A 16,275-nucleotide genomic window follows, 5' to 3' on the forward strand; every position below is an offset into this window, starting at 1 on the left:
CACTATCTCTCAGGAGAGAACAGTTGTCTCTTTTTTATTACATTAAACAAAAATCTCAGAAAAAACTTACAGCTGATTGTCCAGATACTCAGCTGAAAAGATTATTTGCCGCTCGGACGAGTAGTGTCCCTACATTCAACATAAGAATGGAGAATGTAAGCAGCACGATTGACCTAGACACAAGCAACATCTCACATGTTGAGGTTAATAGTATTCCACCTTGGTCAACTTCACCGATCGATGTTGACTTAAGCTTAAAGCAGTTCCGTAAAGAAACCACGCCAGACTACGTCTATAGACAGCATTTTGCAGAAATTCAGGATCGTAACAGGAATTTAATTCCTATATACACCGATGGATCTAAATCGGATAACTATGTTGGCTTAGCCTTTGTTTGCCAGGATGAAATTGTGGCAGAACAAATAGCACCAAATTCTTCCATCTTTTCTGCGGAGTTGCAGGCTATTTATTTAGCCTTAAAGTATATAAATCGGAAAGGTCATCGTTGCTGCGTGATTTACACTAACTCAGTTAGTGCACTTCAGGCTTTGATCTCGTATGAACCTAGTTCTCACTCCATAGTTACTAAAAGTCGAAAACTAATTTGTCATCTCACTACGAGAAATTTTTTTGTGAAGTTCTGTTGGGTCCCAGGCCACGTGGGTATAAGAGGTAATGAAGAAGCTGATACAGCCGCTAAGTCAACAAGTCCTTCACAGCATACAATGCGTATTGAAGGCGGTGATTTGAAGCTAGTCGTTAAAAAACGACTAGCAGAGAGGTGGCAAAATGTGTGGAATGCACAAATCCACAATAAACTTCACGAGATCAACTTCACAATAAACTTTGGTAGAAAATTGGACACATAATAGGCAATATGATAGGAGATCTGAAGTTGTCCTTACTCGTTTGAGAATTGGACACACTCGACTGACTCATCAATACCTTTTGAAGGGAGATGACGAACCAGTATGTCAGCACTGCAACTGTGCTGTAAGTGTTAAACACATATTTTGCAACTGTGTTGCTTTTGATCAGAGTCGTAGACAGCATTTCGGAAATGCAAGCTTTAGAGACATTTTGGGCCAGAGGCCAAATCTGGATAATATACTGGACTTTCTGAAAGTCATTAATATGTATAGAGAAATATGATGATTTATTTATTGTATAGTTTTATTTACTTCATGGTGCATATTTAAATTATTGTATATATTTTTTGTTGTTTATTTATTTATTTTTTGTTGTTGTTTATTTATTTATTTATTATATTTTAGATTTTATATATATACTACCATTGGCTTTTTAATGGTTAAACTGTTCTGTATATATGTGTTTTCCTATTTATTTTATACACTCAATGATACCATGTGTTGTGGCGCAGTATAGCCTGCATGGCTTTTGTGCCAATAAAAATTAACTAACCAACCAACCAACCTCTCTCCTCTCCTGATTAGCCCGTTCTGTTGCTAGGGGCAGACTTCAAGTCGCGGGGAGAGACATCCCTTCCACCCCGATGCTGGGCCGAAGGTATGTTTTCTTTCCAGTTTCGGGAGGATAGAGCTGTGGCTAAAAAGTTTAAAACTGCAATTTAACACAATAAAACGAGGCTCCTTTTGGTTTCCTTACGTGTATCGAGGTGGGAGATATAAATTCTTTATTTTCTCTTTCTCCTTTATTTTCTTTTAATTCATCCGAATTCTGTCACAACACACTTCCTTTTTCTTATTCTTAGTATTCGAACAAAGATAATATTTTACATTGCTATCTTTCTACGAGAAAGAATAAATATAATAAGTGAAGGATTATGGTCTCACATTCGAACATATCCTAATTCAACGTAAATCATGGAACAATCCGTCTCATTAGAGACAGTGAGGCGCTAAAATATCAAAATTCCCCTAAAAAACAAATTTTTAAAATCATATTGCATTGCAACAATAAAATTTCGACAGTTTGTCTTCTTCTTGTTGCGAGCGGTGCGATTGATATTAATACATTTTAAGTATTTTTTGAGTTTTGCTTCATTTGCAGCTATTGTATTGGTAAGTTTAGATCCTCACTATGTGGATATTTAAAAACGAATACAAATTTTATTTTTTTTATTGAATACAGTTAAACTCATCACAAAATTAACAAAATATTAATTTAAGTTTATTTCACATTATTTTTCTTTAAAAAATTAGATGTTGCAGAAATGCAACAATATATACTGAACCGTATAAAACTCAGCATGTTGTTACTGTGTGTAAAATAGCTTAAAATAATTATGTTTGTTATAGCATTATGCTACTTTACACTTCTCACGCATTCATAATGACACCTTACATCTGTTTCTTTATTTCATCCAGATGGGCCAATGAGATGTTTGATTCTTTTGAACATCTTTAATGGACTATTTTTAGTTGTATTTCTTTTGCGTTTTGCTGTGATATTTTTTTTACATCAGAATTCGGTCCTCTTATACACAGGGTACCATGTCAAATTTCGTTACTTAATCTTTATCCCATTCTGAAATATAAAACGAAATAGACGTCAACGCACATACACGGAATTTTTCGCCATTTTACGTTTCACTTTGTTATGTATACATAACAAAGTATTGGAATCGTGTCATATTTGAACCTGCGAGTGTTTTGAAAATCTCCACGTTTTGAGACACCCTAAATCCAAAAATACAAAAAAAACGACAAAAAATTTTATGGATATGTATGTGTGTGTAGGTGTGTTGGCGTCTATTTCGCTTAATATTTCAGGATGGGGTAAAGATTAAGTAACGAAATTTGGCAAGGAGGCTTGTATATGAAGGACATTTGTGCATTTAAATTTTGGTGGGTAAAGGTCGAGAGGGTGTGGAGATAAAGGGGGTCGTGTGTGCCTGCAGAAGGGTCAGACTTAATGACGATTTTACTCGTTAAAAGTTTAACATTTAAACTTTTGTTTTTTTTTATAAAATGCATTCTTACCCTCACAATTAAACTTTTTGCCATTTTATAATAATTAAAATATAAAAAACTTTTTATAACAAAATCTCATAATAGATAGTTTTTCAGAAACAATTTTATTATGTTATATTGTAATTAAAATTATAAAAGTTGTCTTCTAAATAGGATCTCATAATAGCTGGGAAAGTTATACAACTCATAGCTGGATTTTTTTTTACTTCTTTGGGTTTGGAGTCTCAAAACGCTCATTGAGCGAAGAAATCGACCACAACGCGAATTCCGTGTTGTGGAACTTTAAAAACGTGCACAAGGATTTTGGCATATTCAGTAAAAGCACAAAGCGAAATTTGTGTCTCGGTTCTTTTAATAATCTACAAAAAAGTCCATCTGACAAGGTGAAAATGCCACAACGCATTGCGGACGCTTATAAGTGTAGTCATGACGTAATGTGATAAAAATATCTATGTATAAAGAAGTAACAGATATTTGCAATAAATTATTTATGTATAATTTTACCAAAAAGAAAACTACTTCTGAACAATGTTTATAATTAAAAAAAACTATTCATCCTGTCACAAAACGTTACATAATTAAAATGACTCTAGTACAATAAACGTAGCTGTTCATTTTTGCCTGGAAAAGCCCAGGCTACTGGGGTAACATTTACACGTTTCGTCCGAATTTTTAAACAAAAGTCCCACTGTAGATTTTGATGATTTTGATGTCAAAATGCTCCGTATGAATTTTTCCTTCGCATAAATTAAATTTTGGGAAATATAATTGACTCTGAGAAATGATCTCTTCAAAAAACGAAAGTGATGACTTTCGCCTGTTTGACGATTAATAACAAAAAAGTATATGGACATTTTTGTGTGCTGTTTACCGAAATATAAAGCCAGACAGTTACTTGACATTTTTTCAGTGCTTGACGAATTTCGGGCGAACTACGAAAAAGTTATCCGCGTTCTAAAAAAAGAACCGGTTCACGTTCCTCAGCACCACTAGATGGCGCCACGTTATCTAGCTCTTCAATAGCCTAGCTCTAATAAGTGGAAGCTTCTGAAAGAATGCGGATTTTGTCATTTTTTCAAGGTGTGGAGTTTTTTATTTCATTTTTGTACTAAAATATAGTCTATTCCGTTTAATTGGGTCACCGGTTAATTGGGAAAGCCGCTTTAATGGGCCAAATCTCAAAGAACAGAAATCAAACTAATAAATTAATACATAATTTAAACGCTTAATTGGAACATTAGCAGAAAAGGAATTTAGCAATTTTTGATATATTTTAGGGATCTTCCGAAAATATGTCAACTCTACCTACACTAATATTATGTAGGGCTAACGATTGGCGGAGACAAAGCAATTTCGTCTTTCGCTCGGGCGATTCAGTTTTTCCGGAGGAGGTATCGCACTGATAGCGGAAGGTATCACATTGGGATCCTACTCTTTAAGCACAATTAACGGAAATAGATTTTAAGCTCTTCATTTCTTATCAAGACAAAAACATTTGTACAAACATATTTGGTGTTTACTGTTTTTTAATTATTTTCTTTCATTTGTGACATATTACTGCTCCTAGGCTAATTACATTGATAAACATCGTCTCGAGTTTCTCGATATCACCTATCTAGTCTTTTATAACTGACGGTCAAGAAGACACTTTCTGTTAATTGTTTTGTTTATGAATCCTAGATACCTTAAAATCCTAGATAAATAAAGTAAGTAAAAAAAATAATAATTTATTTGCAAGTCCCTTTGTTAATTGATTGCAAACTTAACACTCCCATAAACAGACCAACTCCAAACAAATTTTTATATTAATATTAGTAAAAAGACAACGATAAATAGAAGTTTCTGTCTTAGAAATTTAAGGCTTGGACATAAAATTAATGAGGCTAACTTTTTACATTCAATATAATTCTCAATGTAGATCAGAATTCGATTTTATTCTAAATAATAAAGATTTTTTCTACTTATTTGTTTATAACGTAAATGTGTGTGTGTGTAATATAATAACACCTAAACAAACACTAAATTGTTTTGCTTGTAAGCGTCTTTTAGTAATTATAATGAATAATTATTTGATGAACCATTTACTTTGGCTATATAATTTATTTTTAAAACTCAACATATAGTTTTATTTTAATAATTTACAAAAGTAAATGTCGTTTTCAGTTTGTTTTATTGTACAAATCGGAAAATTCCACGTGACAAGCCCGTTGGCTAGGTGCAAACCCACGACCAGTGTTCTGTGGTTTTATCCACTCGACCACTGACGGGTACAAAACACGTAGGGAATAATATCAAAACAAATGAATAATGAATATGTTTTGACTTAACATATACCCCAAAGCAAATGTTTGCTACAGTCCCTATTATTGAATAATTAATATTTTATAAAAAATATTAATTATTCCATAGTCACTATAATGAAAACATCAATTTAATTATATGGCGCATTTTTAAAGTTAAATATTTTAACATAATATAACACATTTTCGATTATTTAGATATTTAAAAATAATTTTATATCTAATTTTTAATTATTTTTTACATAAAATTTATTTATTATTAGTCATCGGTGGTTATTAAATAATAAAAATATTAATTATATATGAGATGAAGGGTAAATAATTTACAAAAAAGATATCAAAAAGTATAAATAAATATTTAAGATTTTTCTATATATAAATATGTTACTTATATTTAATAAAGTTTTAAGTTGGAAAATTAATTTATTAAAAAAAGTTAATAATTATTTAAGTTTTTGAATCATTTTATTTTTATCGATTTTAAAACTTTAACAAGTTTCACGTAATTAAATTTTAAAATTTCTATTTAATTATAAAATATAAACAAAAATTTATTAAAAGAAATAAAATTATAATGTATTTTGAAAAGAAAAAAGCATAAAAAATGATTAAATTTCTAATTTATGATTTAATTATATAAATATTTTTATAACTTCTATGCGAATCGCTTTTTATTTGTGGGAAGTGAACTTCTAAGGTAACTTCATTTGAATTCAAATGAATTTTAGAAAAATTCATTAACTTTTAACAGTTAAGTATAGTCGAACCTGTAATAATGTTCATCTCCCAACAACGACCAAACAGCGGCTTTCTATGTTCCAGTCAGTGGCCGTTGTTGAATGGTTTAAATGTATTTATTTAATAATTTAAATTTTAAAATGATTTTTTAAGTTAAAAAATTCTATTTCAATCTATATTTTTTTAACTTAAAATACAGCACGTTCTTTACGAATGTTTGAAACGAATAATCCATATTTATTTAGATTTTGGATGCAATTTATTTTTCTTTATGCTTTACCCATGTTACATACCTTTGGGAAATTTGACAGTCAATATCAGAGAAAACACGTAAAATAAGACTTTTTAGTATTTTCTTATTAAAATGATAAATCTCACGTGAATTTTGCTCCGATATAAATAAAGCCACACGATAAAAAACTGAAATAAATGAAAAATAAACTTGAGAAATTCTTCATAAGAATCCTCGTTTCACTTAATAAATATTTCAAATATTTTAATAAATTAGATGTAATTATCTTGCCAATGCTAGGAGTTAAAAATGTATATGTTTAAATTTAAAATTTTACGAGTAATTTATTATATTTCGAAACTTTATAAGTAGAATTCTTTAAGACATAAATTATTTCTTTTATTGCTTTATTTTATTTTTATTCAGAAAATATATCTTATCGAAACTTTTTTATAATATATATATAAATAATTTATTAATCTGATTTATGTGTTTCTTATACCATAAAAATGTAGACAAACTTTAAACAAGCTATGAAAAAAACCTTTATTTTCTTATACAAATACTATTTACTTAATTATAAACTATATTTTTATTTTAAAGTTAGAAAATAAATATGTAATTATTGCTTTAAAATTATATATACAACATATATTAATGAATTTATTAGCCTGTACTTATATATTAGTTTGAATAATCATTTACCAGCATTTACTTGATAAATGTAATCACTGAAAGCTTACTCAATCACAAATATCAGTAGTTACTGTTTACACTTCAGTAAATCTACGAGTATTTACTTAACTCTAGACTAGATTAAATAGATTAATGTCAGGAAAAAAGTAAATATATAACTATATAAAAAAACATATATTGTAATTTAATTAGAATCGGGAAAAATAATATATTAATTACTTAAGTTTCTATGTTTTTTTAAGAAAGAAGGATAATTACAACACAGAATAATTGTTTTATAATAAAAGTATACATTTCTTACATCAAAAATACAGTAATATAGCAATTAAATCGTAAGATATAAAAATACTAAAATTGTTTATAACTAATTGAAGAGCGTAACAATTGTTTATAAAAAAGCTTAGAACTGAAGATACAATGCTTTTAAAATAATCAATACAATCGTACACTATATGGATAAAAGTATATATACTTTTATCCATGTTCTGTACGTTATTTTTATTATATATAGTATATTTTGTTTTAAAATACAATAAAATTTATTGGAAATAAAAATATTAAGCAACATTACAGTATTATACATATTTTTTTTCGTAATATATTAAGCTTGTGTAAAGTGGAATCACACAGTATCGAATGTTTTCTGTTTTCGTTTCTGTTTTATTCGGGTTTTGTTCTAGAGATTAAGGAAAGACAGACGGATAGGCAGATAGAAGGACAACAGTGGAAATTTATAGGTCTACAATTTTTTTTTTTCAAATTGCAGTCCAATAAAGAAATAAAAAGTAAATATAAATTTAAAAGTTATGTAAAAAATGTCGACACACCCACTTAGTTATTTTTCATGAAGTAGACATTCCATCTAGCCCATATTATCTGCTATTGTATAAAAAAAAAATCTGTGTGACAATGACAAATGAAAATGAATACATATAGTGTTGCAGGTGTTCCTTCCAGGGATTCTTAGATATAGCCAATTATTTCAAAGCTTATCCTATTTCCATCATGCTTTTACCTTAATCTCATCCCTTTTTATGTAGATAAAACTGCTCTTATTATTATTCTTCAACTCCTGTCTTCATAAATNCTACAATTTTTTTTTTTCAAATTGCAGTCCAATAAAGAAATAAAAAGTAAATATAAATTTAAAAGTTATGTAAAAAATGTCGACGTATCTGCTTAAAACGAGATAATTTTTCATGAAGTAGACGTTTAATCGGGATCCATATTGTCTGCTATCTATTTGATAAAAGAAAAAAAAATAGATGTGTATGGCAAAGACAAACGAAAATGAGGAGTATGAATACACGTGGTGTTGCGGGTGTTTCTTCCGGGGATTCTTTAGCCAATGTTGTGGAATTAGACCGTTAAAATATTTAAAAAAAAGAAAATACGATCGAAATATTTAATTCTCTCGAAGAAATCCGGAAATCCTACACTTACTCTTGCAATATTTCAGTTATTGGTTTGCGGTAAGTTACTAAAGTTATTTAAAAATAGATAAAGTTTATCATGTTCTCTCAGTATTTTTGCAAGTAATGATCGTGTTTGTTTCCATGGACCAAATAGGAAGGCAACTGTCTATGAGGGATCGAAAATTAGCAAACAATATGAACTTTTAAAACAGACTTAGAGGATATGGTTCTACAAAAACGTCATAATATCCCTAGAGGGATAGCCAATGATTTTACTATCTTGTCTATATGGCTTTTGAAACTTAATTTAGTATAAAAAATAATCCCAAGATCGTTGTATGTATTGAAATATTTCAATTTATAAATAAGGATGGTAGGGGCGGATTCCTGAGTAAAGAAAAACACATTAGCTTATTACAGATTTTTCTATATCGATTTTAAGGTTAACTTTAAAGGCAGAGGAAAAGAGTTGTAGATCAAATTGGAGACAGTGGGGTCATGGTTTAACAACTTTATATCGTCTGCATAGGCGATAACCGAAGAATTTATATTAATAAACGACTTGTTGATATATGCAGAAAAGTCTACTTAGAATCGATCCTTGTTGAATGCCGGTTGCAAGCGGAAAATCGAGATAAGTAAAATCCCTACTTCGATCTTGTTCAATCGGGCTAAAAAGTAATTGTTCAGCCAGGAGTGAAGAGAAAGGTTAATATCAAAATGGTTACGGAGCGTAGCAAAGAGTATATTTGGAGTATAGAGTCAAAGGCTTGCCTTATATCGATGTAAGTTGCGTAAATGGAATGTTTTTCTTTCTTTTTTTTCTCAAAAGTATCTAGAATCATAAAGATTATATCAAGTAAGCTAGTAATAGTTGATTGATTACTCATTCCGCAGTGTTGGATAGGTAAGTTTTGATGTTATCGGAACGTAAATTTTATTGAAGAGACATATCTCAAAAACTTTAAGCATTACAACAGATAAAGAAATGTGTCGAAAAGATTCTTTTTTTTTTTTTTTGTATTGGTATAATGGTAGACGAATACCATTATTTCGGTATAAAACTATATTCAAGTATCTTAGAAAAATTACTGGTAAAATTATGACCATAATCGATTTGAGTTTTATATAGAATATTGAAGAAATGGAGTCAGGACTGAAATTGAAGATCTTTAACTTCTCTGTGGCGTCATTTACTTCCAAGAAAAGAATAGCTGTATTGATAGGTATAGTTGTGTAGCAGAAGTGGTGTATAATCTGTTTCGGGTATGATTTGGAAAAATTTCTCTTTAATAGATTTAAAGGCATCAAATATAATTGCGTCAGAAATGAAAGTTGATGTCTTTTGAATTCTTTTATAACATTTTGGGATGAATTCCCAAAACGTACGGGAGTCGAAGGTAAAGATGTTTACGATACTATTAAAATAGTTTTAAATGATGTGTTGCATTCTTTGTAGTATTGTTTTTGTAGGATATGATGTATATAGAAATGGCGCGGATTTCCACTTGGTCCATTGCTTTCTATTGATATTAATTTTTTAAATTATGAGAGAACCAGTTATAAGAGGAAGTATCAACCTTTTGATACTATAAAAACTTATTAATAGTAGAATAACAAAATTAATAATGGTTTGAGGAGGTAATATTGGAAATTTCAGTCAAATCAATAGAACAAATGCATTTGGAGGCTTTTTAAAATTAAATTGATGTAATAAAGGAATTCTCGTACATCTCCTTGCATTTTCAGTAAAATTGAAAAAATACTAAAAACTTTTCGCTGGGATCTAATGAGGAAAAGGTTGGCCCGACGGATGAACAGAAAATATTGGACATATTAAAATCTTCACGTAGAATTAGTTTAAACATTATCTATTGTTTTTAATAAGCGGTGTATTAATTGGAAGAGGTTGGTTAATTAATTAAATATTTCAGAGTTTAAATTGCTCATTTAAAATTGTTAAGTATTTAAACTTACGAATATGTAGGCCTATATATTTTATTATTTTATAGTTTTTAAATCGTTACTGTTAACAAAATTTTATTATTACTGTTAATTTTGGAAAAGTCTATAGTTTATTGTAACATTTACAGAAAACTGCCTCTCCATCATTTTCGATATTTTTCCTTTTCTCTTTCTCACTTCANATGTATTTAATCATTCCTACAACGTAATTTTCGGTTAGCGTGGAACGTATCTAAGCGTTATAGGGGGGTCTACTGTATTGGAAATTTCAGTCAAATCAATAGAACAAATGTATTTGGAGGCTTTTTAAAATTAAATTGATGTAATAAAGGGATTCTCGTACATCTCCTTGCATTTTCAGTAAAATTGAAAAAATACTAAAAACTTTTCGCTGGGATCTAATGAAAAAAAGGTTGGCCGACGGATGAACAGAAAATATTGGACATATTAAAATCTTCACGTAGAATTAGTTTAAACATTATCTATTATTTTTAATAAGCGGTGTATTAATTGGAAGAGGTTGGTTAATTAATTAAATATTTCAGAGTTTAAATTGCTCATTTAAAATTGTTAAGTATTTAAACTTACGAATATGTAGGCCTATATATTTTATTATTTTATAGTTTTTAAATCGTTACTGTTAACAAAATTTTATTATTACTGTTAATTTTGGAAAAGTCTATAGTTTATTGTAACATTTACAGAAAACTGCCTCTCCATCATTTTCGATATTTTTCCTTTTCTCTTTCTCACTTCATTCTTTTGATAACCTTACTACACTATTCTTTTTTATTCTCTTTCACATGTTTATTCCATTCCTTTATAGTTTTTTTTTATCCAGTTGCTTATCGATTCTATCTTGCATTCTTTACATTTTATTCTGTACCCTGTGTCCGTCTTGTCTTATTAACTATTTTTCTCAGTGTGTCAGTTCATTACATCAATTTTTAAACTTATCTCAGAAGGTTATATCAAAACAAGTGTCACGTCATTATTTTATTCATTCTTTTCTCTACATTTAAGTTTGTATTTGCCTGTATTGTTTGATTTAAATCCTTTTCTCTGTTATTCTTGTACTATTCATTAAAACAGTGTCTTGTTGTATTACTTGTTCGTCTACTTTTATTTTTATTTGTAGTTTACATCTTATTATGTTTTCCATATTGTCTCTAAATTAATGCTATGTATTGAGCTTGTTTAGTCATTTGTATTCTTGACAAAACTTACTTAAAGTCCTTTTAAAATCATCTTAATATGTTGCAACTTGTTATATTGTCTGCATGGCTTATTAAGTTAATAAGTTAAATTTATTTTATTATATATAATTTGTAACTATTTTATCCATTATAGTATATAATGTTGAGCCAAGTAAAGCTACTTTTCTTACTTTTTTCTATTCATATACAGAATTTATTTAGTTATTTAGTATTATTTCATGTGGTAAATTACGCTGTTTATAGTACTTTAATACATTCTTAGTTTTATTATATCAAATGTCTGTTTTTTTCATATAATTTTAAAGTAATAAGAAGCAAATTTATAACTAATTTTCTAGATTATTCTTCCATATCTCTTGATTAGGAGTTTTTCTTCATTCATCAAAAATTTTCCTAATATTATGTTTACTACTTTTGTTAAGTTTCTTGTTGTTTTCTATTTTGTAAATTCTAACAATTCATTATATTATTTATCTAAAGGAATTTTCTGTTCTGCTTTTTTAAACACGTTTTTGTACAGTTGTTACATCAATTTCAATACATTCTTCTTGTGTTATTGATAAATTCATATATTTTATACTTTCTTTCCTGTAATTTCTTCTCATTTTCTGAATTGAAGCTATAAAAAATCATATACTAGTTGCTTAGAAAACGTCTTTCATTTCATTACTCTTATCAGTCTATCTAATTCATTCGTTGCTTTTTTTATATACATCATCGTTTATTTTACTTTTGAATTATTATAAGGTTTTTTGCCGATAAATAATTAATTTTCTGTACCTTGTGATTCATCACTTTTTGTATTATTAGATTTCAGTTTATCCATCTATGTATTTTTTTTGCGCTGTATCCATAATTAATTAACTATTATTTTTATATACTGCGTGTGTATACAATTTACAATAACAATTTTGAATTTGTTTCATTCTTTATTTTTTTATGAATTTTTTTTCACTATAATTTAAATTTGTTCAATATTAATTCGTGTTTTTACTCCTTATTTCTGCATATAATAACATTCCCAGGTCATTATTTGTTCTGATTTAAATTTTCATTAGATATTGTATAAAGAAGAAGTTTCCCTGTCTTGATAATTTATACAATTTTAATATTAAAAATTAACGTAGTTCTTGTAATTAAAATAACGAAATATGCTGCTGTTTTCTTTTAATTCATCTTATAAGAGAATTTAAATTCACTATTTTATATCAAATTTGATATAAAACTTGAAAATAAAGATATAATTTGTTTATTTTTTTAGTATTTAATAAATCAAAATAGCTGAATACGTTTTCTTTCTCAAGAAATAGATTTTTATCAAGTACATAAATAAAATTCTAAAAGAAATATTGTATCATAAATTTACCTTTTGTACAAAGAATTTATATATATTATATAAATCTGTACATTTAAAAAACTCTGAAATTTATAACTATTCCTATGAAGTACATTCAACAGAAAATAAAGATAATATTTAAATAACTTCTTTTTTAAAATTTATATTCTTACGTTGTTCGCATTCTTATTCTTCAAAAATGAATTGCTATTTTACGAGATAAAATTCAAAATAAATTTATAAACAATAAATTTCTTTATTGAAAATCTTAGAAATGTTTCTGAACCTATATTTTTTTTATAGTTTAAATATTTAAAATTAATACACGCTATTTAATATTAGAAATATTACTAAAACTTTAGCTTAAAGATAAATTAGGTTTTAAAATTTTTAATACGATATAACTTTTAATAATTTAGCAAGAAATCTATATTTATTTCTGAAATACTTTTAAAGTATTTACTTATATTTTACTTTAATTCGTTTTCTACTGAAATAATAAATGTCAAATATTTAATCAAATCAAATCAAAATTAATTTTTTAAAACAGAAGTTTAGATAATAGACATAGATGAGTTATTTAAATAAAAGTAAACCAACAACGAGTTGCTCAACTTTTCCGGCAACGTGTAAAACTTGCACACGTTTAAAACGCCATAAGTTATCGTATTTCATAAAACGTTTAATATTTTTAACTATTATAAAATGACAAGAAGCTTAAGTTTGAGGGTAGGGATGAGTTTTATAAAAGTAACAGAACAAAAGCTTTATTTGGTTTTTCAAACGATACTTCGTTTGAAATTTTATAATGCTTTTAATGCTTTATAACTGATGCTTTTGGCTTCTCTACCAAAGAGATGTTTACGAGTTTTCGTTGCCCATCACGGCTCTCTATCAACAAAGAAATGTATGGCAATGAATGCGTTTAGAAGAGGCTTGTATTTTCCTTAAAAAATATTATCCTGACCAAAATTGTCTTTTGGACCATCACCCATTATGCTCACGACACAGTTGACAAGTTGGATGGTCATTACGAAATTCTGCCATGAAATCAAGTTTCAATATTACGTGACTGATACCAACTGAAGCAAAAAGTTAATGAAAATGGTTAGAAAGTTGGATCAGCGAAGCAGTTGGGCCTCAAATTTCATCATTTCCGAAGGCTAATGGAACGAATTAAATTTAATAATCAGAAAACAGTTTCAGTTGTTTGGAAAGTGCCTCAAACTATCTTTGATATATAAATATATATGGTTTATTATTAATAAAAATAATTTACTTGATTCAATTTATCCTTCAAAATAACAATAATAAGGATCTCATCATAACCTTTCCATAATTATTCAGGGTACTGAATTTTAAGACATGGGTTAGATTTATTATTATTATTTTTTAAATGTCTTAACAATTTTCGTAGTATTGAGCGTATAGATCTTTTTATTCGTTAGAAAAAGTCAAACTGAGATGCTTTAGATGCACCACGCGATATTCTGAATTTCAATGCATACGTTGCGGATAGAAATGTGTTTGCCTTCACACTTAATCATCTCTATTCCTTTCATGCCAGCTTTTGATTGATCTGAAATACTTTTATTTGTATATAATCTGACTTGAAATAAATTCTCAAATATGTTTTTCCATAATTCGATCTATTAAATTTAAGTCATAATACAAAATATAATTGAAACTCTTCTTAAATTGAAACAAGATAGAAACCTTCATAAGTATGTTTTAATTTTAACAATTAATTGAAGAAAGAAAATAAAAAAAAATATGAGTTTTGGATTATTAATGATAAAATTAAGAAAAATAAAAATAAATTTTAAAATGCGATATCTTAATAATGCACATACAATTTATTTGCATTACCATTTAGTGGCTTTATCATTCAGTGGCAAAATAGCTTTTCATCAAAAGAATATTATTTTTAATGAACCATTACCAGGAGAAATGCTAAAATTATAATATTATTATATATTTATATTATAATTAAAAAAATCAATGACTAAAAAACAAATATTTTTTCTTATTCGAAAGTAGCTAAAAGTAGAAAGTACTGTATTGAAAAAAATCTAGTCCGCTGCTACTGAAAAATCGCTGCTACAAATTTTGAAAAGCTTGAAAAAAATTTTAATTGTAATCTTCATTAAAATTTGATTTAAAACAATATTTTTGCACTTTGTCGATCACATTTATCAAACGTTTCATATTATCCAAAATATCCCGCGTCTACATTACCTTGGATAATCGAGATTCCAGCCCATCAGTGGCCGAGTGAATAAAACCACTGAAGACTTGTAGTTGACATGAGTTTTCGCCTGGTCAACTTACTGGCCACGTAAAGATTTCTTCACGTTAGTAACACGTAAATAGGGGCCAGTTTTTCATAAAAAATCTCCCGGAAAGGCATTCCCCTCGGCAGATCGCCCATGTGTCGCGTTGCCTTATACGAATAAAACCAAACTAAACAAATCCAGATGATCCACCAGTGGCAAGGCGGTTCTGTTCCCTGAACACTGGGAATTCAGTCATGGATTCGCGCCTGGCCAGGACAGGCTGGCCATGTGAAGTTTTCCGGATTTTATCCTCGTCTATAATGCCTGAATGGGTGGGAGGGGTCAGTTATCTTTAAAAATAATGCCGAAGTGTTGCGTTGCCGTAAGTTAATAAACAAACAAACCAATCCAGATTCCACTGTAAAAACATCTTATTAAATATAAATATTATTGTAAAATTATCAGACAATAATATTAATCTTTAATCTTGCTCATGGGAAAACGTCTATACTTTCTACATATTTAATTACGTCATTAAAATTTATTTCAATGCTTGATAATTAAAAAGAACTAAGCTTAAATCTTAAAGAGAATTTGAAAGTTCTATAAAACTTACTAATAAAGTTTTTAGAAATTTTAAGTAAATTGAAGTTTCGAGTGCTTATCACATACAGTACATTTTTTTTGTTTGAAAAAAGAACCGTCTTTCCGTCCTTCCTGATTTCGTTAGAAGTTCAATAATAATCTCATTTATTTGAAAATCATAAAATTTGTCTTTATACAATATATAAAATATAAATAAATATAACAGGTAATAAGACAGATAAATATTTAGTTATTTATCTCTTATATATAGGGGATACCGGGGCAAGATCGGCATGTTAAGCTTTACTTAAATTTTGTGTAATAAATACTGCTGTAAACTGAGAAAAAAGCTTTGCATATTGTCTATTGGAATGTTACCTTACTATAGAACTGGTTAAAATCAGTTTGGAAATAAAAATAATTAAAATAATTACAACTTTACAAGAAGAGAGAAATTGACGAAGTTGCCCCGGGTATAGGGGCAAGATCGGCAACTTCTCTCTTTTTGTAAAGTTGTAATTATTTTAATTATTTTTATTAAAGTTGCCCCTGGTATAGGGG

At 28.2% G+C, this 16,275-nt stretch overlaps 1 protein-coding gene across 1 annotated transcript; it reads left to right on the forward strand.

Annotated features, from left to right (window-relative positions):
• Positions 1 to 8: 8 nt before the first annotated feature.
• On the forward strand, positions 9 to 869 carry LOC111613581 (the record flags this gene model as incomplete). Its single annotated transcript, XM_023354933.1, has 1 exon — positions 9 to 869. A coding segment is annotated over one exon (861 nt), but the record flags the coding sequence as incomplete, so codon positions are not given.
• Between the last annotated feature and the right edge of the window lie 15,406 nt (positions 870 to 16,275).

The sequence above is a fragment of the Centruroides sculpturatus genome, unplaced genomic scaffold (assembly GCF_000671375.1).
Source record: "Centruroides sculpturatus isolate CEXI.00-Female unplaced genomic scaffold, Cexi_2.0 scaffold1246, whole genome shotgun sequence".
In the NCBI taxonomy this organism is placed as follows: domain Eukaryota; kingdom Metazoa; phylum Arthropoda; class Arachnida; order Scorpiones; family Buthidae; genus Centruroides; species Centruroides sculpturatus.